The following is a 26,582-nucleotide window of genomic DNA, read 5'->3' as shown; positions in this document are numbered from 1 at the left end:
TTTGCTCACCTTGGACCTGATCCAAAGACCAGTCAGGGAACTGGAAACACTTCTTCCAGTCAGTGTTCTGGATCAAACCCTTTATGAAAATAATTTTCTTATCTCAATTGTTATGGCTTCACGTGACCTCTAAATTGCTGGGAGCTGATATCCATAGATGAAACATGATTTAGCAATGTACCTTACAAGAACTGGGATGTGGAGCATTTTAAAGCTTTCTTAATGCTTAAATGATGAGCATTTAAGAGCTCAAGAAGGGAGATTCAGAGCTTTTCAAGGGCTCAGCAGCAGGAGGATGTTTTTCTGAGGAAGAAAATCTAAATTGAGATAAAATCCTGTGTCCCAAGGTGTTGTCCAAATCATGTGCTGTAGCTTGCTTCCCTTTCTGGTAATACTCTTTGACACACTGTCAGCAACGCCAAGTATGTTTTTCCCTTCCTCACCCTCTATGTGTCAACACATTTACAGCTGTGATTAAGAATTCTCTGTTTTAAGTTTCATACATTTTTGGATTATATTACACTGAAATAAGCCAGTCTTCATCTGATAGTGCGAAGCTGCCTGTACATCCCACTGCTTTTTCATAATAAAAGAGCTTTGAGAATGAGCCATGTGTGAAATAATAATGTCATACGTGTGCATATACCTATGGAAAAGGTTGATGAGAAAGCTAAAGACGAGTGTAGCTGAGCTGAGTTTACTCCTACAGCATGCTGGAGAATGCCATAAATGTATTCACAAATTCTTTCAATTCTGGAGTGAAGCCGGAGGGTCTGTAACAGTGACAAGTGAAGATTTACTGCCATCTACTGTGCAGCTGGGCACTGGTTATGCATAACGCATTAGAAAAAAAAAAAAAAAGTATATATTGTTTTGGAGGGGGGTATTGGTTAGGACTTAAGTTGTTATCCCAACAGCCTGCGGGGTTTTCAAGTTCTGCTTCTGTGATGGACGGGTGATGGCGCAGGGCAGGAGCTGGTGCGTTAGATGGGGCAGTCTGCATGTCCAGAGGCTGGGTGCAGCCCTGCATCCTCCAGCACTGAGTTGGAGCTGCTGATGCTCTGGGTTTGTGTAAGGGTACGGTCCTTCACGTGCTAGAAGAACCTGCGGCTGTTGGCAATGGATCTGATTATTATTATCTTCATAAGGTAGGTAACTATCTTAAAAAGCCTGCTGTGGATGTTACCTTTTACCAGATTTTTTTATAGCCTTTTCCCCAGAAGTAGGGATACCTTAAAATTTCTGTTCAAGATAAATGGTAAAACACAGTAGGGGAAAAGCGAGGTGTTTCAATGCTGTAGTAGGGAGGTGAAGCCTTGAAAGTAGGTTCCTATCAGCTACTGCCCTCCTACGTGTAACAAGGAGCCTTTTGAACTTATCTCATGCACTTTTTGCCATGATATGCGACCTGTTACTGCAACACAAATCTCTACTTAGTACATAACTGACCAGGCTTCTGAGCACTTTTATCTCCAGCTGAGGCCGCAGTTTTTTTCACATGGATCAGGAACCAGCCCTTCGGACTGCTGAATTCCTGCCCTACTCCCGAGTCAGCTGCCTTCCTCCTTATACCTTCCCCTTACACCTTCCCCTTACACCTGTTGTACTCTGTGCTCAGCTTCCTGGCTTTTTCCTTCCTTTTGCTAGATGAGTTCCTGTAAAGCTGCAGTAAATTCTGATAGCAATAATGCTAACTATAGCAGGAAGGAACACAAATACATCCCTAGTGTTAAAGAGGATTTCTTTCTCACTTTTCCAAGACTCTGTTACAGAGAGGTAACTTTTTAAATTCTGTAGAAAAAGAAAATTGCATTTCTCTCCTCTTACCCCTTCAGTGATCTTGTATTATCATGGCTCTAGCAGTTCACTGTGGTTAGAGAACATTTCCACAGGGATAAAATGTCCGTTTTCTAGCTGAAGCCATGCCCATCGTTTGTAGTGTTGTGTGATGTGGTTGTGCTATTTGTAGTCTGGAAAAAAGCACGTTATAAAAGCATATATAAAGCATGTTAATGAAAATCCCACTACTTCTACAAAACAGATCCTGGGAGACTAATGAAGTATTCAGATCGTGGTGAATGATGGTGTGTGAAAAGGCGGATTTTCTGGCTCAGTGTTAGGAGGTCTGTTCAGCTTTATCATTGTTAAGGCTTTTAGCTGTGGCATTAGGGTTTAGGGGGAAACTATAGAGTAACTATTACATTATTAAAATATTTCGCTCCTAGTCTATCAAAAGAACAACTCGGGACGCCAACAGTAAATAAGTTCCTAAGATAATGGCAGGGCTCTTGTGCTTTCAGGTTATACATGAACAAGACGTACCAGAAATAGTTGTTCCAGGACATGGAATAATTTTTGCTGGACTACTCCTAATGCTTCTCCAAAGTGACAGATACTTCTAATGGCATTTGGGTTTTCACATTCAAAAGAGTGGTGTGAAACGCGTTCCTGTGGGAGGGGGTTCTTACAGCACGAGAGCCCTTCTGCTCCTCTCGTCTCCCTTGCTGTGAGCCCCGCTGCCGTCATACCTGCGGGTCCCCCGGAGCATATCGGGTGTCGCAGCATCCAGATGTATAAGTGGGACGAGGATTCTTCCCTCGGTGGAATTTGGCTTTTTGGCAGGCACTATAGGCAGACAGGTGTGGGCAACTTTGGAGCTGGCTTTAGGTCCGCTACTTGATAGGGCTGCTAATGAGCTGTTTTATGCTTCCTTGCTGTAGTGGATGATGTTGTAATTCCGAGGATGGGCTCGGGTTTCCTTTTGGGAGTATTGTCCGCAGCTCCTCAAGAGATCTCTGCGCAGGATCTTTCATGGAGCTGTAGTTAAAATCTTTTCTGATGCTCACATATAGTTATTCTTTTAATAAATTGGAGTGCCCACCCAGATGCTGGTATGCTCGAGCATAATGCGCTGAATTATTTTCTTCATGCCTGACGGGAAGGAATTCCACAGCATAATCGACTGCACAGGATGCCGGTGCAAATGGTGAAATGTCCTTTTAGAGTCAGAGACACAGCGCGAGAGGGGCCGCAATGAGCCTGTCTGAGGTTTACCAGATCCTGCAGCTCGGGAGGTGTGGGAGCTCTCTGACTGCACACGGTACCTGTAGCTGAAAACGAGCTGGGGGAGCAAAGTAAGCATCCTCCTTGGGTCTTCAGCAGTTTATAGTGACCTTGTCTTGGAGTTTATTTTGAATACATACTTGAGAATTCAATTAAAATGAGGAAGTCTTTCTTGATGTACGTATATCTTAATCATAAATCAGAAGATACACCTGAATTAGTTCTATGTAATTCTCGAAGAATCATGATGGCTTTAGTTGGTTTTAGTCTATCACTGTGCGCTTGTTCATGTGCAAATTTTGGACTGAATTTTGTATTGTAAATGCACTGAGGCTCCTGTGTGAGCATCAGTGGTGTCTCCTCAGATCTCAGATATGTTACAGCAAATTCCCAGCAGAGGCTGAGCCTGTACTGCTGAGATCGATAAGTATTTCGTCTTCTGCCAAGGCAAGTGGTAGGGCAAGAATTCAGCCTGCAATGCTTTCTGTATTTACTTTTATTTTCTAGTTGAAAGCTATGACAAAACATTAGACATTAAATTTTAACTGAAACGCAGCTTTAGAAATAAATCCTAGATTTTGCACATGAGGCCTAGGGAAACCTTTATAACCATTTTTTCTTATTTTTGTTAACCATTTTTTGCTCTTATATTCATTGGCATTTTTAAAGGAGATGGACTGTTACTTTCAAGGGAATAGACTATGTTTTGTTTGCAACTTTTTACAGGGTTCCCCAGGTGTCTGCTGTGGATTTGTTCACAACAGCTTTCTGTACACTTAAGAACTTCCCAAGTGCTCTTTTAAAGCAAGTAACCGTGTTCAGATGGTATCATTCCTGCATGACATTGTCTGCATTGCCTGCAAGCTGTAATCAAATTCTCTTGCAGTTACAAGCTGAGGCCACCAGTATATAAAGGTGAGCACATGGGAGGAGGTTGACTTCATACGCATCCTTCTCTTGACATATGCTACAATTTTGAAATGATGTCTGAAATATCTTTGAGTATCTCGGAGTGGTTCCCCACAGCTCTGCTTCTCTGTTCATGATTATTTGGCCATTTGCTTTCTGACACTGGGGAGAAGGGAAATATTAGTTGAGGGAATTTGAGATGGAGGGAAAAGGGTCCTTGAATTTCAATGCACTTGTACTTGAGAGGAGCAGGTGGAATCCCAAGCTGATAAAGTGAGAAAGAAAAGAGCGTTGCCAATGCTGTGAAGGGTTTGAAGGTGAGGACTAAGATCGTATCCTTCACGCCCCGGGAATTACTCAGCTATTAGAAGAGGGGGGGACATATGTGCTGCAACTCTGTTATGGGTTGAAGGGGTTGGGGCCATGCAAACGATATGAAGGGATGGGTGTCCCATTAATTGAGACAGGTGATGCGGGTTAAGTTCTAGCTGTAGCTTGAAAGGAAAAGGCTGTGGATAGAGAAGTAGCAAAATGTGATAGCCAGATGCTGGATGGGAAAGGAGAGGATGTGTAAGGGTGGCAGGGTAGAGAAGAGGGCAGACAGATGGGAGGAAGACCAAAAGCAAGGGAAGGCCCAAAAGATGCCTTGTCAGAGAAGGGAGATAGGTGGTCAGAAGTGTGAGAAACTGCTAGGAGGTCAGGGGGAGATGCAGCAGCATTCTCTCTGCTCTGTATATTTATTGAAACTATTTTAATATCAGTTTGGGAATACATACATTGACCTGATATCATTTTCCACCTGTCTTCGTAGAATCATAGAATGTCTTGGGTTGGAAGGGACCTTAAAGATCATCGAGTTCCAACCCCCTGCCATGGGCAGGGATGCCAACCACTGGATCAGGTTGCCCAGGGCCTCATGAGTCAGTTCATCTGTCCTTAGCTTGGTCGAGAGAAAGATGGAGAGAATGCAAGAATGGTTTTATTTTTTATTTTTTGTTTGGTTTTTTGGTTTTGATAGTTTGAGAAAGTTTTATTGCACAGGCTGACCATGAGGCTCCTATTGGGTTTCTAACATTCTGAAGTTGGACATCCCCATCTAGTGGTTGTTCCATCTCCATTCACATAGTAATTGTCTGCGGAGAAAGATGCCCACCTTGCATGCACACCCAGCAGAAACCAGTCGTAGCTCCCTGTTCTCTTGGTGTTTTCCTTGTTTATGTCTTACACTGCTCTGAATACAGAACAAAATATATACAAAATTTTTCTAAAAGGAAAATCAGCATTTTTAACCGTATTTTTTTGTAATTCCTATTACAAAAATTTGCAATTTTGTACTTTGTAATTCTGTATTACAAAAATTTGTGATTTTTTACGCTTTCTATGTGGAAAATAAATTGCAGCTATATTGGAGGGAATTATTTTACCACTGCTTATGACGCATCAAATGCTCATGAAAATGTTTTTCATCATGACCAGATGCAGACTAAGAAAGCAAAGCAGGATGTTTGTTTGATAACAACAAAGGGACAAAAAGAACAGGTTACCACACAGTACAGTGCTTTGTGAATTAAATTATTACATTAAAGTAAAAAATCAGTGGGGCCTTGTAGCATACTTAATAATACAGCATCGTATATCTACCGCCCTCTGTGACCTTTTGGAGAAAAACCTAATTCTTTGTTTTCCTTGCTGCAGTCCTGCTCCCTGCAGGTTTCAGCCCGCCTTTGGGGTTTTGGCCCGTGCTGCTGATGGAGCTGGTGCTTGGCTGAGTCAGGAGCAGTTTGAGGTCGGTGTTTGGGGTTTGTCCTGGTGGGTGCAGCCCTGGTGCCCCCCCCCCCCCCAATTCCAGCAGAAATAGTGCCCACACACACGGGGCTGTCTCGACCCAAGGCAGGGAGATGTTTTTAGCGCTGCTCAGGGCTGGAAAGGGAAACGAAGAGGGCAACACCCTCGTTACACAAAACAGTGAGCGTGTGCCAGGCTGGATGTGACAAACCCAGCTCCTTCCTTGCACTGTGCTTTCTCTGCCACGGGTGTGTTACACGTGGTGTCCCCCGGGCACCGGGACGTGGCTAAAGACGGCTCCAGCACGTGCTGGGAGGCTGGGTCCCGGCACGGACCCGCTGTGCTGGGAGGACACGGGGTGCCCTGGGCTCGGGGTCCCACCTCTGCAGGAAGCGCCTCCTTTTCCTTCCTCCTGCTGTCGTAAGCACTCACAGTGGGAACTCTCGGCTTGGTGATAAAATCCTTGGAAGCAGAGCCAGTGTTTTCAGCCTCTAAGTAATTAATTTATCTCTAACTGGCTTGTGCAGGAAGGTAATTGCATCCATGTGGACAGAGCTATGTTACAGGCACTAATCCTGCAGGCAAAGAAATCTCTCGTGGATTTCACTGCATGAACTGCGACAAAATTTTGTATTTCTTGGTCTTTCTCTTAACACCTTTGCTTCTCTTGTTGAGGAACCTTTTGAATTCTCTACACAGATACGTTTTCAGAGGCTGCAAGGTTACCTATTTGATCCCTGTCCCTCACTAATCCTCGCGAGGGCCAGCCAGCGTTTGCTGTGTGCCAGGTAATGCTGAGCTGAGCCGGGCGCACAGCCCCCTGGCAGGTTGGGGTGGCATTAGCCACCCAGCTTCCCACGTGCGGCACCAGGGCCTGTCACCACACCTGCGAATAAGTGTGTTCCTGCTGGGTAAACTGAGCGCTCGGGTTCTCCATCTGAAAATCTTGCTTGGTTCTTGAATGTCGGGGAAAGAAAATTGCCTGGTGGCATCTCTGGTTGCTGGTCAGCAGCTCGGGCACACGGAGGAGGAGAAGGCTGCTGCTCGGCCCTGGGCATCCCCAGCAGCACGTGGCCGTGCCCAGCCTGCAGCCTGTAGGTTGCACCCAGTGGGTCACTCGCCTGTATTTCTTGTTCGAGGTGCTGGTGCGAATATTCAGGTGGAATTCTGAGAACTTCCCACTTTTCCATCTTCCTCAAACGACTATTTTAATGTTTCATATATATTCATTTTTCATAAGATCTTTTTAGTGGAAGTGCCCTGCCCAGGCACTTTCTGTTCCCATAGCAGAGGCAGAACTGGTTCCACAGCAATAATAAGCATCTGATTTTTTTTTATTATTATTATTATTTTCTGTTCTTTTTTTTTTTTCTTCCAGCTGTTAGAAACCAAAAAGCCATTGGGTGGCAGTATCAGCCAGTGAGCATCTCAATTAATTGCTGAGCTAAATGGTAAGAAAGATTTGAAACGACAAGTTTAAGTGTCTTTATATGGAAAGATGAATCAGTTTGTATTTGAAGAGGCTTTCTTTAAGGCCAGACATATGTTCTGAAAAAAAATCTATGTATCTCTATGTATCTATATAGATATATAGATATTTTTTCTTTTTTAGAAGGGCAGCAATAAAAAAGCAATCAACTTTTGGGAAGGTAGTTACTACTATTGCAGTTAGTAATGAAACAACTGAGGGTTTTTTTTGAAGGACTTGTCAGTAAAGAGTCAGCTGGTGGCATTGCTTTGTTGTTAAATTAGTTATTCTGATTCGCAGAGCTTAGACCTGACCTTCTGTTTTTACATGGTAACCTTTGGATAAATTTCTTCAAAAGCAGAAGTCTTCATTTGTCATCTCAAGGGTTTCTTTTCTTTTCAAAGCCCCCGTGAGTGGAGTACAAAGCTAACTAGATGCTAAGGATAAGAGAAACTGCTGTACAGCAGCTGTGTGCATTGCGCTGTGAGCCTTTCGCTTGTGCTCGCACGGGGGCTGCTTGAGCTCGGTGTTCCTGAGCTCTGCACGCACATCAGAGCCACAGCATCTGAGCTTCACATCATGACTTTGTATCGCCTTTTATTCTTTTATTTAGTTAATATAACACTCATGTGTACAGCTTTATGACTGAAAATAGCACTTGTGATGACCAACAGTTTAATTCTCCATTTAGAGGCAGCAGACTTAAAGAATCACTATATTTGTAATGATGTAAAAGTTTCCAAATTGGCTAGGAGTGGCCCCTTCAGGCTCTATTTCTAGCTACGTTTGTGTTTTCTGTAATGGTTATTTTTGTAGTGGTGTATCATGTCAGCTCAATTATAGACATTTTCATGGATCTGCTGTTCTCTACATTCATGTTAACTCTCAGCACTCTCGTTCTATGTTCAGACTGCCAAGATCATGAAAACCACAGGCAAATTTTGACTTGTTCCTAATATCCTTTACTTCCCAAACCCCATCCAGACAGGAACGTTTTGTGTGGTACCAAAAAAAGCTGCACGATCATGTTGTTCCTGTCTTGCTTTCAAGCGCACCAGATAATGCCACTTGTTTAAGCTTAGTCACGTCTGGGGGAATGTCAGAAGTCTGCATCACATGAGCTCCTGCTCAGATTTCCCAGCCTGTATCAGCATGTTTTCCTTCACAGAAGCGGGGTAGGGATGTTATTAAAATGGCTCATCCTATGTGTTAGCATTGATATTTAAACCTTAACCTTATTCTTGTGATTTTCATGCAGCATTTCACCTTTGTATTCTGCTGCTTTATGTGAAAATACTTCATTTTTTTTTTCGTTGTTGTTGTTTTTTCCCTTAAGGTGGGCATTTCAGGAGGAAGAACACACATTCTAACCGGTCACCCTGCTTGCATTCTAGTTGGCGTTTTCACTTTCTGCTCAGCCCCAGACTTACCACCTCTGAGCAGCTTTGAGCCTGCCTTTGGCTTCTTTTTCAATATGTCGTTCCTCTCGCTGTGTGATCTGTTTGTAGACCTGGTGTTCCTTGTTCCCTTCCCTCCTTGGATCAGGAGGGCTGTCAGCATGTCCTCGCTCATGCTCCAGACCTGCAGCCTTCCCCAGCGGGATGGTGCTGTGCCCGGGACAGGGGAAGCACCCGCTATGCTCTGTTTTTGTTCCCTACTGCCTCCGCGGTGCCTGTGATAAACGCACCACATACAGAACCCGAGATGCTCCAGGCTGGGCAGCTCTTTGAGCCTTTCCTTTCCAGCATTGCTTTCTGAAGCTCGAGAGCCACAGCACTCAGCCCACCAGCTGTGCAAAGCCTGGAGAGAACGGGAGATGAGGAGCCCCGAAGGCCGGCAGCACGCAGGCGCTGGGCCATCGTTCACCTTGCTCACAACGGGTTTTTATCCAGGACGCTCGCTGCGTCTGACTGCTCTGCCCCAGGGGAAGGTGCTGGCCCCGTTCCCAGATCCTGGTTCAAGTCAGAAGTTGGTTGGCATTGCCTCCCAAGAGCCGAAGTGTGTGCTCTGCCCGTCCCGTGCCCCCGGTCCCCCCCCCCGGCCTCCATGCGTACGGAGCTGGCGGCCCCGCGCGTGCCCTTGTAGGGAAGGGTGACACTATCTTGTTGACATCAGCTAATCCAGCCAGGCATGCGGAGGGGCAGCAGAATGTGATGCTCACATGTAGGGTGGCAGATGGCACTCGGGACTGGCTGTCTCCATCACACCCGCCGACACGGACATACAAGACAGGAAAAGACCTTTTTAGCGTAGCTCTGCACGCCCTACAGAGCTACCGAAGGGCTGGGCTCTGGTAATCTCATGTACTGAGCCACACTCATCCCTAGAGGATTGTTTCCCCGTGTGATAATGAACCACTGCATTCGCCATGGGCTGCAGTACAAAAAGCAGTAGGAATGAGAGAAAAGAAGGAAAAAGAACATGAAGGAAAAAGAGCATAAAAGCAGGTAACTATCCTCTGCCTGCACATGGGAGCAAGCCCTTAGAAGTGCAGGATGACGCAGATGTCTCATCCAGTTACGCTGAGGGGGTGCCTCGACCCTCACTAAACTGGATTTTACAGCTCTGAGGCTGGAGAACAGTGGCTGACCCTGGCAGCAGCAGCACGCTGCAGCCTGGATAATTTTTATCAGCAGCTATCTGCTGTTGCCAGTCTCTGAAGCTTTCCTCTTTGCAGACGTCCAAGCAACTAACTTAAAAATAAGTTAGCAGTTCTGATACGGGCCTGTTTTATTATCTACCCAACAGCAGCCGCACCCATAAACATAGAAGACCATGACAAGGTTTGATTGATTTCTTGGTCATTTTGAAATGTATTTCTGAATTCCGGGTGGCTTTGCTTGTGGTCCTTCAAAAATGTCGATGTCTAAGCACCCAAAAATTTTGGAGTCACAGTACTTCTGTGGGGTATTTTCAGTCTTTATTAGATAAGATGAGAAGACAGACCTTCAGTGTTCCTGTCTGTCTCAAGCTGTGAATGAAGTCTGTTTCCAGTCCCGTTAAGGAAGCCGGTTTGCTGTCCTGACCAAATCGGGCTGTGATGCTGGCTGCAAAGAAGATCGTAGCTGGGTTGGCTTTTTAATCACCTTTTTCAAATATTGCTGTATGGAGAAGAGTAGGAGCTCAGGAGGAGTGTGACTGGTAAAAGCAAAAAAAAAGTATGTGAAATTTTCTGCATGAAATACGAAGACGGTTTCTTTATGTCTTCTTTCTTGAGGGAAGAAAATACCGCTCCGTTAATATTAAATTTTAAAACTTGGGATGGATTTAACAAGCTTCTTTAGAAGAGCTTATTTGATTGTTAGAAATTCTTACAGGGGATCCAAGCGCAGTTGTGTTTGCCAGCACCCCGTTCCTTGGGGTGTGACAGAAAGCAGGGCTACACAGCGCGTTTGTGTGGAGTCCAGAGGGAAGCTGCCTCCTACCCAACCCGGAGGTGGCGGCTTATGCCAAGAGGTTTGCAGGCTCGTGCTCCATCCAGGCTTCGGGATGGGTTGTTTGTTCAGTAATCTTCTCTGAGTGGGGATGCTCCCATATCTGGAGTTCTCTTTCCATTTTTTTTTTTTTTTGAATTCTGCTGTTTAAATATTCAAATCGATCCGTCACAACCCCGCTTGGCTTACATCGATGCATCTGACTTTTCAGGATGTTTTCCAAATGACGTACTGATGGGTTTGTGTAACGTTAATACTGCGATCCAGAAACTCCATAGACAAGGGCAGAATTTGATTCTTTGGTGTGTGTGCTCAATTTTTTTAAAAAAGAGAGATTTTTAAATCCATTAAGATATCAGAGTCTAGAGGTTATGCTAAGGAATTTATATGAAGAGATTGACCTCTGAATTAGAAAGTTGTGCCAAAAACAACCCCTTAAGTAGAGTGTTAGAGAGCAAAATTTCCTGAAAAGCTGCACTGCAGTGCTCACAGCTCTTCATCAGATGTATTATTGCCTTTGACTTGATGGTTTCACACTATGTGTGCCATCTGCTCGGCTAAAATTTGTTCTCAGCTGCATTACTTCATTCTTGCATTATTTTTTTTCGTGATACAAATGGTCTGAATGATTTTTTTTTTTTTCCATACCTTCACTAATATTCAGGGGCAGCCAGTGAGCCTTTCTAGTCTCCCCAGCGCCTGGAAGGACGCTATCACCTTACCAGAGGGCGCTGGGCAGGTGGGAGCCCATGCGTGTGCCCACACTGCGGGCATCGAGGCCAGCACGTTGTTCCTATCTGAGAACAATGGAGAGGCTCCCAGCTGAAACGTAACCAGCTGAGGGACTTCACAGTCTCACATTTCTCTCTCAATGGGATTTGCTTCCACAAGTAACGTTTATTTTTGGTTGCTTTTAGTTAAGGTAGCAAAGGGACTGGAAAGGCGTGTTATAATGCATGTTACCTAATTTATTCTGGTCTTTCTGTAGGGGAAAGACCAGAATAAATTTATATATATATTTTTTTTTAATTACTTTTTTTTTTTTTTAGTTCTTTTTCTCCCAGCTCAGCAGATAGAGGGGGCAAGGGCATGCCACAGGAATGAGATGTGCCCAATTGCCTGGAACATTGTTGGTTTGGGGCAAGTTCTTTCCCTGGGTGTGAAGCGAAACACAAGTACCCGATGACAGACGAAAATGCAGGTTAGGGAAAACTAAGAGAGAGGAGGGAGTGAATCTTTGCCCTCTCTGGAGAGATCAGAGAGCGTGCAGCCTGCCTGCTAGGCAGCGTTTTCTGAAATCGAGTCGCCCGTGTTACTCGCCTCGCTCTCCTTCGTTGTTTGCTGCCCTGGCTGGGTGGAAAACAGGCAAGCCCTCCTGCTGACCCGGGCAGGGCCCGGTGCCGAGCCATATGCAGGCAGCGCAAGGATTAGCTCCGCGCCCGGCCGGAAAGGTCTCGCCGCCGTTCCCAGGCTGAGCTTGCCATATGTGTTTCACGTGGCTGTCCTGCGGTTTGCATGAAATGGAGAGTTCAGCTTCGAGTGCGAGTTGGTTTGTGTTTCCTCATTCTGTTTAATGTAACACAGATGCAGAGGACAGCGTGAGGGCGCCTGTTGTGGAGGGGAGATGCAGCAGGCTTTAGAAAAGCCCCGTAGGTTTTGCTAATTCCTTCTCCTTCCCTCGAATTTTCCGCTGCTTCCTGATGGGAGTCGCATGTGGGAAGGAACACCCTTGGACCACCTGTTAGGTGCCTTCCCCCCTTCAGTCACAGGCTTTGCCATCTCTTAAAGATATGGCTTTTTCATTTGGAGAAAGGCCAGAAACTCGTACAGCAGTTTTCTCCTCTGGAGAGCTGGGGAGAGCGCTCTGATGTGGCACCTGAAGGAAGAAGGGAGGACAGAAAGGGAATTAGAAAGCCTGGACAGAGAACCCTGGGGGCTCCCCTTTGTCCCTTCGTGCAAGTGTGAAGTCTTGCAGTGGTTTCTTCTGCAGATGGACCGTACAGAAAGCCCCTGCGACTGCTAAGTGTTCCCAAGACTAATGCTATTAATTGTACCAAGCAAGTTTAGTAAGCTTTTGCCGTGTCCGAGGTTAGTTGAGCAGCTAGCTGAACAGCCGTAAAGAGGGAGGCCTGACTGGCTACAGGGGCTACGCACCTCTAGCTTCTTAACCGAAGTGTGTGCTGTGGTGTGTTAAAAGCAGAGGCAGAACAATAGCGCTTTTTGTATCCAATCTTTGCATTTTCTGTTAATCCTTGAATAACGTGAAATACGGGAAGGATCAGTAATTTTGACATCCAGAAGTAAACTCTGAAATATTTAGGTTTAGAAAGGTGAAAACTCATTCTTGAAATGCTTTGGTTTAACGTGGCAGGGACGGCAGCGGGCAGGGACCGGCCGAGCCGCCTTGCCCAGCCCCGCAGGAAGGCTGTGAGGTCCTGCGCTGCCTCTCGCCCGGCTTTAATCGCAGCGGAGCGTGTGGCACAGGTCAGCCTTCATGTGTGGTGGGGGCAGCGGATTAGCACTCAGCCATGAATTTCCTTTACTGAGTTTCTGTTGGCTGTTTCTGAGAAGGCAGACAGCTGATTTTAGCAATAACGTTATCCCAAAGACCAGTACTGCCTTTCCTCAAAGCCTCCGCTGCCCTTGGGAGGCAGCAAGTCTTCCCGCAAATCGCTCGGGGGTTAAAACACAAAGTATGGAGTGTGCATCTTTAGAAATTGCAATTTCGTGTTAAAACTTTATCTGGATAACGCTCATTGCTTTCCGGAGCAAGGGCTTGTGCTGTAGCAGCCAGTCCCTCTCACTGTTCGTTAGCGTAGCTCATTTTTTCCGCAGTTCGCCTAATTAGACTGTGACCCTCTCCCCGGTAGGATCCCATGGCTTTACAGTGTGCTGAAACAGGGTTTTGGTGCTGAAATGTGGAGAGACCGGGACCATATGGCATAAACATCAACTGATATTGTTTGCCATCCACACTTGCTGCGTGTAATGCAACAAGAATGGTTCCCGGCAGCCACGTGACCGCCTTCCAGTCCTCCATTTGGGCTGGGTTGGCTTTCCCTTTTCTTTTTTTTTTTTTTTTTTTTTCATTCCTAAAGTTGTGACTTTCTGGAAGGAAGCTTGTAACTAGACGGCACGCAGGGAGCAGGTAGAATGTCAATGGGATGTTATCGGGAGGCATGTGCGTAACGCGGACATCGGCTCCCGGCCCCGCTTCCTCCGCACCCGCGCGCTGCCGCCCGCAGCCTTACATGTCGCAGAAAGGTAAGATGTACGCTAATTTGCCAAGCCGAGCGTGGGCTCGTAGTCACCTTTAAAACTCAGTTTTAAAGCACGGCGCCTTCCGTAACAAAGCGAAACAGGCAGGCGTACGTAGCTCTGGCTGCGACGGCTAACTTTGATTTCAAATTAATGATTTGATCTGTTTCGTGCAGTAGCTCGTACTGCTTAGCTTTTCGTAACACCAGAGCTTTTATCCTTTAAAAGACATTCCATGCTGAATTGGATCCTATTGATTTTCCATGGTTAACCACCCTGTAATAAGCCTCAAAGTCACTGCGAGTAGACAAAAAGCAGAATTACGTTAATGTCATTTACGACCAGTGGGCAGAAGTTATTTCCAAAAGTTAAAGGAAGTCAAAATACCAAAGTATTCTAAAGATGGTTGAATTTGGAAATGTGTTCATTAGTTTGCGGACAGAGTTCCTTGGATTAGAAAGAAGAAAGAATCAGAGCTATATTGTTAATGGCATTATTATTATTATTTTTAATTGCTACATCATACATCAAGACAGCTTTTATTTTCAAAAAATAAAAGCTTGGAGATGAATAAGATAATTTTAATGAAAATCAGCACATTTATTTATTTATTTACTTATTTATTTAGCGAGTAGCGATCACAACTTTCTTGGGCATCTTTTCAGACTGGAAACAAAACTGAGTCCAAGCCCCTGAGTGTTACGAGATTAAAAGATACATCAGTGAGCACAAGGTGTGACATCTCATGTGCAGGCCAGCAGAATGAATTAGAACCTGTTTTACCTTAGTCATACAGGCTGATTAGTCATACAGACTGCAGCTACTGAGCAGAGCACATGCAGCGAAGTAAAAATAGACAAAATCAGCACACTAATGGGAATAATTCCCTGCTTACCCAAAGAGCAGAGGCTGGCTGTTTGTATTGACAGTTTTGTCAGTGGAGCTGGGCAAATGACCAGCTGAGTGTAGTGGACGGGTTAATATCTTCACACTTTTTCTTTCCTCACAGCTGCCACATGCGGTGCTCTGAAACCTGATATTTTTCATCAAAAACCGATTCCTATTTTCCGTCCTAGTATACTAATCAATTTTACCGTGCAGCGCTCGAAGCACATTGACTGTCAGTTACTCCTAATTAATGCTGAAGGCAGACAAAAAGGGAGAATACAATAACTGACGTTATTTAATATAAGATGCCTACCCCAATTTTGCTTCCTTTGTGGAAAGCTCTTTTGGTCCTTGTTCAAGATTTAAGCGCTGGCCTGTTTTATGTTTTCTTTCAGAGGGTTGATTGAATGGCAGTTTATTATTCAGGACAATAAATTAAACTTCTCAAAGCCAGAGAGTTCCAGCACTTCTGGCACAGGCTGTTTTCTGCCAGAAGGAACACACTCAGGTCTGATTCATACCAACTGTTGCTTTTTAATGTAAGAAAAATAAATAAAGATTCACATTAAAAGATTCACATTAAAATTTCTTTAGCGCAGAAATTTGGACGCGTTAAAGAAAAGGCAAACAACGTTCGGTGCAAAACAGATAACGAAAGCTTGCAGGCCAAACTGTGCCGCGTGTTACTTGCGTGTAACAGTACGAACATTAGGGCCTAGCATTACAGTCTGATTTCAAAGAGCTCATGAAAAGAGGGCATTCTTTGATGTTTTGTTCAAATTGAATATAACCAAGAGGGGACACAGAAGCATTGCTCTGGCTACTCCGAAATCAGGAAAGGCTTTGCAGCTCGCTTCAGTAACAGCTGAGTTAGGTCTGTGTGTGTCTCTGTGTTTCATAAGGTTCGTGTATAAAGAATATGTGTCAGTAATGCTTGTGGGTATATAAACAACAGGAATTTCTGACACGTGTTTTAAAAATTGTAAACTGGGAAACTGCAAAATAGGCCCGAGTATGTACCTGAGTGATATTTATTTTAGGAAATCCGCAGAGGTTCTGCTTTTCTATTCAGAATTCTGATTAGTAAATAAATGAAAACCTCCCTTATTACTGTAGATTTCCTCCTTTAAGTAGGAAAGGAAATATCTGTGGTAAAGTAAATCACGTTGGACGCTTCAGATGAGAGTTCTTGCAGCGTTCCTCCTTGGGCAGCCTGGTGCTGCGGTGCTCAGTGCCACGCAGTGTTCAGACAGCTTCTGGAGGAGGTGGTGGTAACAGAATAATTACGAAGCGATTGTAGTGCTCCGGTGTGACTTTTAGTCGCAGGCTGTCGCTTTTCGGCTGGCCTACGGTGCAAACAGGAGAGCTCAGATTTGCGTGTGATTTCTGTAGCCTGTGCTGCTCTCATTAGGAGAGCTGACCGCTGCTCCAGAGACTTAATTAGAGACATAATTTACTAATAATTTTTTTCATTGAACTTTTCAAACATATCATTAGAATAATATATATAAAATATATAATAAATGCATGAAAAGGTGAGTCGTAATATTTTATTTTTTCCCACAAATGACTATCCTTTCTCTGAACACAAATGAAATTACTTTGAAGTAAAAACCCTTCTTAGTACTTCAGCATTTCAGCAGTTATATGTCATTTTCTTGTCTACAAACCGAAGACATTCCTTCTGTAAAAGGGCTTTTATATTGTCTTATATTACTGTGAAATAGATACAGGTTATTCAAATGAGAAATTATCTGCCTACCACATTACGCTTCCTACTTTCTACATACAAATGAAAACTGCTTTGCCTCCAGGCAGTGTGAGATATTGATATGCCCAAACTTATTATTTTTGTAGTGGTTAACAATACCCTGTGGAAAACACATTAGCAGAAGGTACGGTGAGATATTACTGTAATATCTTTTCTAGTAAGTACTATATGCCAAGGACTATTTTCCTGTTGGGCATTTGTCCTTTGTGCCTGTGTAAAAAGCCTTTGAACAGTTTCTGACTTGATTTTTTTTTTTTTTTGAGGCTGATTTTTCATTTTTTCCCTTTAATTACAAGGAGCTTTCCAGATCGTTTCTCCTGCTTGCAAGGGCAGCTCGGAGCGCCGCTGGGAGCCCTGAGCCATGGGGAAGCAGCGGGCGCTGCTGCCCCTAGCTTGGGTGCTGCTGGAGCCGCTCACCCCGTTAACCCGTTTCTGCCAACACTAACCCCTGTCCCGGCCTCTCCACTAGCTCTGTGGGTCTGCGTTACCATTTTTTATCCTGCTTTTCCACTCCCCAAAGGCTTCCCTGCGCCTCACCCTCCAACAAGCCCCAGGCTCTGCACTTCTCCTTGGGTGGGAGCCGATGGGGGCTCGGGCACGGCACAGGCACCTGCCTGCTGAAGTTATGGGGAAACCCCAGTTCCCCTTCTTACGGGGGCACTGCTGTGAGCGTCTGGCCTGGGGACTTTGCACCATGAGGGTGTTTGAAGCCTAGAAGATGAGGATTGTTGCAGGAAAGGCACTGGGGAGGCAGGCGAAGGCAGCCTGTTCCTGCCAGACCCGTGCAGCTTGCCCGCAAAGTTTATAAAGCTGTGGCACAGCTTCTGTGCCAGGTCAGAGCTTTGCAGTGTGTTGCGGGGGGCACCGATCTGCTACTATAGCTATTTCTGACAATTTTTAGCACATATTTAAAACGAAGTTTTTAAACAAATTTCCTTTGAGTTCAATGCACAAAGAATTACGTTTACTTGGGAAGCGCTTGCAGATAGACGGCTGCAGTGTAGCTAAGCGAATTTGTATGGCCCAATACAGAAGTTTAAAATGTAAAGCAGTGTTCCTGTGTGCACACTAATCCTCAGAGCCCTTGACTTACTGTGGCATGTCATCAAAACCAGACACCATTTAAATGTTCTGGAACAATAACTTGCCCGGCTTCTGAAAATCCTTCCCTGTAACCTTGGGTTTAGGTGGTCGATGTGCTAGTTCCGTACGTCTTTTATTTGAAAGTTGTTGAACTTTCCTGAATTAAATATTTATGGAGAGATGTGTTGCAGGAAGGAAAGCAGAAATATGCCCAATATACAAACTGGACTTCCACACAATAGAAGACACATTCTCAGGGTGAAATGTGTACCGAGTAACAGTATGCAATAAAGGAGAGAGGAAGCATGAAGGACACTGCAAAATTCAAGGACACCTGGTTTTGTTCTCATGTTGCGAGTGTGGATTGTTGTCTATGGCATTGGCTTTGGCATTTGAAAGTGTCTAAATCCAACAGAAGAGAAACCAGAATGTATAGTTGATTTTAAACAGTAATGGAAGACGTCTCTCCCAGAAATATAGAGCATGAGTTGTCAATAAGAAATCACTAGAGATCCAGCTTTTTTTTTTTCTTGAAACTGCAAATAGGGCAGTTGTTTTGTTTTTTTTTTTTTAAAAAAAAAAGCCATGAATACCATGTGGTACCTTCAGCACACACAGCAGACCAGCCAGGTGGAAGAGAGGTCCCTTCATTACTAGTGTTTGGAGAGAAGAAGGCAAAACGCATCAGGGTTCCCTTCTTGGGAACTGTCTTTAGTCTGTCTGACACTTTCATTAATGACTTGGGTGAACAAAACACCCATTATATCTGCAGCTATTGCCAAGAGGAGAGGATTTACAAGTGCTCTAGAGGCAGCACAGGAATCCAGAGTAATCCCAACAAACCGGATCTGGCATAACCTGGATGCAATATTGGTGAGGGTGATGTGAAATGCTGATATGAAAAATCCACTGGACTGTAAAAAGGAGAAAGGACTGAGCTGGCCATCCCTGTGTGGAAAGTAAGACCAGCCAAGTTTCAGTGATCCCTCCAAACAGCTATCTCTGGTTCCCACGTGGGCAACAGCTCTTCAGGAACGAGCTGTGCTGTGCTGTTAGGAGGGAAAGCAATTGCACTGGGAATTGCAAACGAGTGTAATACGGGAGATGTGCAAAGAAAGGAGTTGGGGTGGACATAGGGAAGGCATGACGGTGGCTGCAGGAAAGCAGGAGAAACCCTTCTTGGTGTGCGTTGGATGACTGAGCAGAGAGCTGCTGTAGATTTTAAGAGGAGCTTCCTAAGAGTAAGAGGAGTCGGGCAACGAATTGTCCCTGGAGGTTGTGAGGTCTCCTCCAAGGAAGGTTCCCAAGAGTAGATTGAATGAGCACGTCAAGAGTCGTTGAATTCAGCCTGATGCCACCTCAGGAGTTAGTTTAGCCGTCCTCTTAAGATCTCATCCATGATCACAACCATTACTCAAGATGTAGCTGCTGTGTTTGCCCCTGTATCGTGTCCCTTTACCAGTGGAACTGCCTGACTTCTCTGCATATAAACAAACACAGGGGACGTTTTGGGTGAAAATTTCAAACGAGTCCAAAGGACTCTTGGTAGGAGTCAGGCACTTAACTCCCAGCTTTGTAAACCTCGAGCTTAGCAGCTCTGTGGTAACATTTTACATTTCATCTTCCAGCTAACTGTTAGGTCAGATGCTTGTCCAGATAATAGAGTTTACCACTGCCAAACATATGCAAAACTCTCTTGGCACAGTGCATGTATACATTGGCCAGAGTTTTATTTTAGTCCCTCAGCAGTATAATGGAGGACTTTAAAAGTCATTATTTGGGATAAGAAGGGTTTTACTTGTAGCTTATAAACGTATTAAAGTAGCTTAGGGTTTTAGTGCTCCCTATCATTAGCTGAACTTACTGGGAAACACGATATTTTTTTAATCAACTATAACAGGAACTCAGCAAAAAAAAATTCTGCTGCAGATGATTTCAGAACTTAAATTCTAAAAGTGGAGGGTTTTTCTCCTTTCAGCAGATTTTTGAAGCTTTTATGACCAAGAAAGTAATTTCACTTAAAAAACAAACAAACAACAAAAAAAAACTTCTTATGGAGACACAGAGAGAGAAATTTAGTATCAGCCAGATGCAATCGACGGCATAGAAAAATGTACCCGTGTCCACTTTTTAACCAGTGTACCAGACTTTATTGATGTGTTGGTTTTATTCAACAAGAAAAAAATGAACTTAAGCCCTGTGTTCTTAGTGGGATCCACAAAACAACATAAAATATTGTTATAATAATTAGTTATTTTAATAATTAACATATGCTGTTGAGATTGCTAAGCTTTGTCTTTACTTTTACTGGCATTTGAAATACTGCTTTGCAATTCCATTGAATTCAAGGGGCTAAATTCTGTCCTCAGATACAAACATATAATATCACAGAAGTCAAATTGTGCATTTTTTAATTGAAGGCTAGGTTTGCCCCTAATATTTTTCAGCTTCACACATATAGCAATTGATTTTTTTAAGTTTTTTTGTTTTGCTCTTTTAGTGCAGCAGCAATTGCTTTGGGTGAGTTTAAAGAAGGCAGCCCTGTGTGTTTTGAATAAATGATACATTGCAGGAAAGGGATGTTCACACATCTGCATAACAGAATATAATTGATTTTGTGTTTGAATAATTAGAAAATGGTGCTCTTTGATGTGTCCAGGAGTCCCAGATTAAAAATTCAGTTTTCTAACTGTAAGAAAAATTGATTCGGAAAGAGTTTGAATGGATGAAAAACAGCATGCTGTTGCAAACGTGCTTTAAATCTAATACTAGGCTAACGAAGATTAGGCATACATTTAGAACAGTTAGATATCTTCAGATCCTGCACCATTTTAATTCTGAAATCAACACAATAATAGAAAAAATACATGTTTCAAATTATTCCGCAGTGAAAAATATTAACAACTATATCTATCAAAAATGTTGACAAGTAGATATAATTATGCATAAAGGCAAGTGTCATGGCAGAAGGAATGCAAAACCTTAGATGTGCAAGTTTCATGGCAAACGCAAGAAAAAATCTGCACAGCTCTGAATTAGTCATTTTTTGAAGAATTCAAATTCATTCCCTATGCAGCAGTTCAAATATTTCTCAGTTTAAATACTTCCTAAATACATAGCTGTAACTAAGATCATAACTTTATTAGTTTGTATTTTAAAAAATTATTCCTTTGTTTTGGAAGGTGCCAGGCAGCACTTTAACATCCTTAATTTTGTCATTTGAAAATCATAGAAATCTAGCTGTGGGTTGTCAGCCTGTTCTAATAGATGTGTTTCGTGCTCGGCCTTTTCATCACTCCTGTAGCCAGGATTACTCAAATAATCCAGCAGTCTAGATACCTTACCTCCGACACCGTGTGTTGCTCAATGTTCTTGGATGCTAAAAACATAATAAGGATTACAGGGGCAGCAGATGGGCAGAATTTATTTATAGCAATGGGGTCTTGCCAACATTTGCAATTTCGTTACGAATACTGCAGTAGGTGAAGCACCTCTTCAACTCCTAGCTCCTAGAGCTGGGGGAAAACTTGCCTGGTTTACGGCTTTCTTCGTGGAAACTTTACAGCAGTGCTCCTGGCTGTGAGATATTTTAGAAAAGAAAGATCATCTCTGGCTTTCCTAGCTGTGCAGCAGAGGCACTTGTGTAGCCCAGCTGTGCACTTAATGTTAAATAAATTAACGAAGAGAACAACTCCTGTTTACTTTTTACAGTATGACCTTACAATCAGGAATGTTTTGCAAGGGATCAAGCTAACTTTGGCTGATGCGGGCTAATTCCCTGAGCACTCAGTGGAGAGCAAGAAGTTCATTCAGCTGCTTTGAATCATCTTGCGGCAGGACCCCCCACGAGCAGCCAGGGCTGCATTTTGGTAACCTGAGGACGAGCTGGGGTGGGACGTGTGTGTGTATGAGAGGTGGATGGCCCCACAAAATGCCTTAGCTGAGCCCCATCTTCACTTGATGCTTGCAGTTTCCAATGGTTTAGTAAATATGTAACAGGATTATTTGCAAAGTGATGTTATCAAGTATATAATAGAATGATTGTAGAACAGAAAGGGAAAGATTTTTAAAGCTCCGCATGCTTCTCCTGCATATCTCTTACAGCCTGTATTTCATAACAGAACAGAAATCTTTAAATGTGGATGCTATTCTAAGAGATGCTTTACACACAGCCCTCTTCCCAACCTCCCATCTGCATATCTGTTTTTCCCACTGCCCCATGACCATGCCCTTCATTCTTTGGCTTGATTAGATGATAAAATATTCAGTTTCTACTGTGCGAGGATAAAGCCTGCAACCTGAAGCACCCTGAAATCTGGAAATGCAAACCAGACAGCTGAATTTTGAAGCTGTTGCCGTTCCCAAACCTATCAGTGCATGGGAATGACCCTCCTCGCTAATTCTGTCCCCCTGCAAATGGCTCAGGGGCTGCAGCTTCTCCTTACAGCATTTGCTTTTCTCCAGGTAAGGCAGCTCCTTGCAGTCCCTGGCTCCCCACCGCCAGCCCATGGGCAGGGTCTGAACCCAGCGGGTATGGGCAGTGGGGTGGGTGCTGCCCTGCTCCTCAGCCCTAAATCTTTCAGCCCGAGCTGGCTGGAGGCTGTCCTGCTGTGCAGCTGTGCTGGGCACCCCTGCTCTGCCTGCCCCCGCTGCCCAGAAATGATTTCAGGGCTGGGGAGGCAGCAAACTGCTGGGCATTCCCAACTGGAGGTGCTGTGGCAGGGCACTGCTTATGTGCTGGGGTGGGTTGTGGGGACATACAAGGCAGGCAGATATAGTCAGACAAAATACGAGGAGAACAGCAACTCTAAGGGAGCTTCAGGGCTTGCAGCAACAGTGTAAGAGTTGTGGTTCCCCTGGGAGGGACCTGTGCCCACATCCCGCAGGTAACTGCGAGAGCTTGCAAGTGGCTGCAGCTGTTGGGATGTGCACACTGCTGCACGGGCTTGCAGCATGGCACAATTAGGCTGCTGGGAACAGCATTCATCCACGGCCAACATTACATGCTGGCTCTTCTTTTTCTTTTAGGGCCACCAGGCAGTTCTTATTTGCATGCTCTATAAAACTTTTGAAAACATTTTACAGCTTGCTTAACGTACAAAAGGTACAAGCAGCTATAAAATGAAACAGTAGCTCTGACTGTGGTGAGTGCCGCGCAGCACATCGTAAACCAGGACGGTCCAGATGCTGGAGGCACAGAAGACACAGCCCGGGCACAGGGCTGCGCCACGTTCCCCAGCCTTAATTCCAGCACGCATGCTGGTGTGGGATCCTCCGCTCGCTGAGCCCCTGTGGGGCTTCTCAGCAGCTTCTGTGGGTCCTCAGCTTGCAGGCTGGGGGTTCTGCGAACCTCTGTGTTGTTTTGACTGGAGTTGCACGCTGACTTTCATCCATAACCAAATTTACAGCAAACTGTATTATAAATGCAAGTCCGAGAGCGAGGGATGGAAACCGTGCAGGAAAACAAAAGGCACCTCAGCACTGAAGCGCGCTGGTGTCAGCTTGTGCTGGCAGGGAATCTCGTCATGACATAATGATGCACTTATCCAAACAGCGTTTTGTATTTTTGGAGACAGATGTGCCGTGCAGTTGCTAGTGGAAGTTAAATGTTAAATATGAAACCCATTCATTTTCTCTTAGTCATACTTTGGATTTAAGCAGATGTTTTCCTAATTTGTGGTTTTCAAATGTAGCATGCTGACAAGACATTTATCATTAAGTACAGCTTCATCCATGCAGTTTAGCAAATTGGCCAATTATTAACAGTGAGTGTTGCATGGCGGTTGATGCGTAGCTCCTGCTGCTTTGAAAGGCCTAAATTGAAACTCAATACATTTTTACAATATAAATTAATTGAGCTTTGGACCACATCCCTGTTGTTGGAGTGCTCTCCGCTCTCATTTTCAGAATGAGCAGCCATTTGTAATGTGTTGAGTAGCTGTGCCATCTGTGAGCAGGGGCTCCTGCTGGTGTAAGAAGTGAGGGCTAACATTTTTTCTGGTATGGGTGTGAAAATGGCTGCTGGTATCCAAGTGCAGGCAGCATGACTTACAGGGGGAGCGTGGCCACCGGACAGTTTACGCGCACACACACACCAGGCTGGCTCTGCCACGGGTGATGCTGGAAGTATACCAGAAGGATGCAGGGGGGCAGTAAAAGCAGGGTGGGTACAGCTGCCTGGAAGCTAGTGTTGCCTAATATTTTCCATTATAACATTTTACTTGTTTATGAATTCGCTAGTCTTTACCCATTTGGGATGATTTTTTCTCCTGTTTTCTGTTGACAGGGTTTCATGTGGCAGGGAGAGGGTTGCTGGTGGTGGTGTGAGCTGGGGAGATCTCCCAAAGGTGTTTCCCAACACCAGGAACCACCGTATGCCTGAAAGTATCATCTCCTATTTTCTTAGTTCTGGAATTCAAGCATAACAATTTAGTTATCATTTTATTTATCCTATGTACAAGGCTTAAGGGACAACACTCAATGCACCTGTAATTTCTAGAAAGTATAAAGACCTTGATTTTCACCAGCTGACGCTGCAGAAATTTTGCCTTACATTCCAGTTGAACTATGAATTCTCTTTAGGATGGTTTGTTCATAGTCCTTGTTGCTGCCATTTCTGATTTTATGGCTTTTGAAGTAGCTGCACAAGCTCTGATGCAAAGATTTTTCTTCACATTCCCAACATTTGTTTCTGCTCTGACTTTCCAGCAAATCATATGTTTTTTTTCCTCCTGTACATTCCCATCTGCCCAACAGGGAAGCTATGTATTTTGTTACAGAACAGGCTGCCATGTAATTAAATGAGAGTTGTAAATAATTTTAAAAAAATGTGTTATGTATTGCATCTTCCTTGATGCCACCAGCTTTGCTAGCTGTGTAGTACTTATCGGGTTGGCTTTATGTCCCATCTGATGTCCTTTTCTTCACTTCTCCCTGCTCTGTGGGAAGAGGTGGTGCTGGGTCCTACTGAGCATAACAGTAACACCACAAAATCCACAAACACCACTGGGAGGTTGAAAATTGCATGAAAAGGGCAGGGGGGTGGGAGGGAACAGAGTTTCGGGGATGGTCTGGGATAGCTTATGTTGCCTCTGCTCCTGGTTTGCATTATGGGTGTGAATCCCATGGATACTTAAAGTGAGCTGAAGGTTTGATCCAGAGAGTCAGTGAGGAATGAAATGAGGGTTTTCAAGAGAGATCTCTGATATACTTGTCTTCCTCATAACTTTTTGATTGAAACGGACCTGGCAGCAGAGGTTTAAGCAAAGACGATGGGTTATGGCTGCATTGCCAGCCACCACCTTGCTCTCCCTGGGTTTAGACGAGTAAATCTGAGTGACTGCTTGCCCCATGCCAGGCTGTAGCAGGAGGCAAGAGCAGCTCGATTTCGGGTGAATTCAGCTAACCCATGTCCTGACCCCTTGCAGCGCTGCCAAGCTCCTGGAGAAGAGCCCATTCTCCGTCGGCACCCCGAGCCCCCTGCTCCCCTCGCCGGCCAGCCTGCAGCTGGCCCAGCTCCAGGCGCAGCTCACGCTGCACCGGCTGAAGTTGGCTCAGACCGCCGTCACCAACAACCCGGCCGCCGCCACCGTCCTCAACCAGGTGCTCTCCAAAGTGGCCATGTCCCAGCCGCTCTTCAACCAGCTGAGGCACCCCTCCGTGATGAACGCCCCGCCGGGACACACGGCCGGGGGCCCTCCGCCGGGGCCCGGCATCGCTAGCGCGAGGTTCCCCTCCGGCGGCATCGCCTTCCCTGCACAGAGCCCTGCCTTGGCCACGCCGGGGGGCGGCCTGGGGCCCGTGCAGGCCCAGGCCCCCAACACCATCGTCATGAGTCCCTTCGGAGGCGTCATGGCTCCCACCTCTGGCCAGCAGCCCGTGGTCGTGGGTCTCAACAAGGCGGGACCCTCCGCTGCAGCCGCCGCAGCAGCGGGGGGGTTTTATGAGTACAACAAGCAAAATGTCGCCGCCCCACAAGCCTACACCTCGGAGGGGGATCCGCCTGGCCAGCATGGCTTCCCCTCGGCAGCCGGGGCTCGCTATGAGGTGCCGTTCAGCGCTGCCGGCCCGCTGAAGCACGAGGCGCCGGCGGGGTTCCAGAAGGAGGCCTTCGGGGCGGCGCCGTCCTTCCCCAGCGACCCGCACACCAGTGCTCATCCAAAGGGAGATCCCGGCCCCATCTTGCATGGCACTGGTACAAGCAACCAGTGGGAAAATATCCCTAATTTCTCCGGCCAAAACAAGCCTGACCTCCTGCCCAGCGACAGCATGTGGCCATCAGCAAGCCAGCAGCCGTATGAAATAAGAAACGAGCTGTACAACCCCGAAGAACCGACACCTGACACAAAGTTTAGCGCGGCCGCGGCCCCGGCGTTCGGCAGGCTCAACAATAGCAAGCAGAGCTTCGGCAGCCCCCGGGTGAGGCAGAATGAGGAGCTGAGCGCCGGCGCGCCCGAGCTGCCCATGCGGCCGCTGCAGCCCCACGAGCTGAACGACTTCCACGGCGCGGCCCCCCTCCACTTCCCCCATGTCTGCGCCCTCTGCGACAAGAAGATCTTTGATCTGAAGGTGAGTGGTTTTATTGCACGCAGGGGCATGGCTCGGACACGCGGTGTTTGAAGGGGTGCCCTGTCTGTCTGTGTGTCTGTCTGGTGATTTATCTGGCTGCCTGTCCAGCTCTAGGCGTAGCTGTGTCCGTCAGCCAAGTCAGCCTCAATCGCTGTGGAGGTACCCGGAGAGGAATACAGACAGAGTTTCATAGGCCTGGCTTGCAGCATCGTAAATCTGTTTTGTGGAAATTACTGGGGTTTCAGGAACTGTTTTTGTTCCGCATTTCACTGTGAAAATGTGAGGGGGAGCACATGTGCGTGCGCAGCAGTCTGTCACTGGGAGATTATAGTCCCGGCGTGAGAAATGCCAGATC

General features: G+C 45.5%; 1 protein-coding gene across 9 annotated transcripts in view; it reads left to right on the top strand.

Annotated features, from left to right (window-relative positions):
- RBM20 (RNA binding motif protein 20) overlaps nt 1–26,582 on the top strand; it is a 103,672-nt gene that overhangs the window by 50,921 nt on the left and 26,169 nt on the right. For 7 of the 9 annotated variants that reach the window (XM_067000661.1, XM_067000659.1, XM_067000660.1 and 4 more), the window contains exon 2: nt 25,087–26,227. In XM_067000661.1, the coding sequence (XP_066856762.1) occupies nt 25,087–26,227 (1,141 nt within the window). Of the gene's footprint in view, nt 1–939; nt 1,149–9,631; nt 9,673–25,086; nt 26,228–26,582 lie in introns of those variants that run through there. The other 2 variants (XM_048060585.2, XM_067000662.1) reach the window with 2 other exon arrangements.

This window comes from Anser cygnoides, chromosome 7 (genome assembly GCF_040182565.1).
Source record: "Anser cygnoides isolate HZ-2024a breed goose chromosome 7, Taihu_goose_T2T_genome, whole genome shotgun sequence".
Taxonomy (NCBI): domain Eukaryota; kingdom Metazoa; phylum Chordata; class Aves; order Anseriformes; family Anatidae; genus Anser; species Anser cygnoides.
This window is presented reverse-complemented; position numbering and strand designations above follow the sequence as displayed.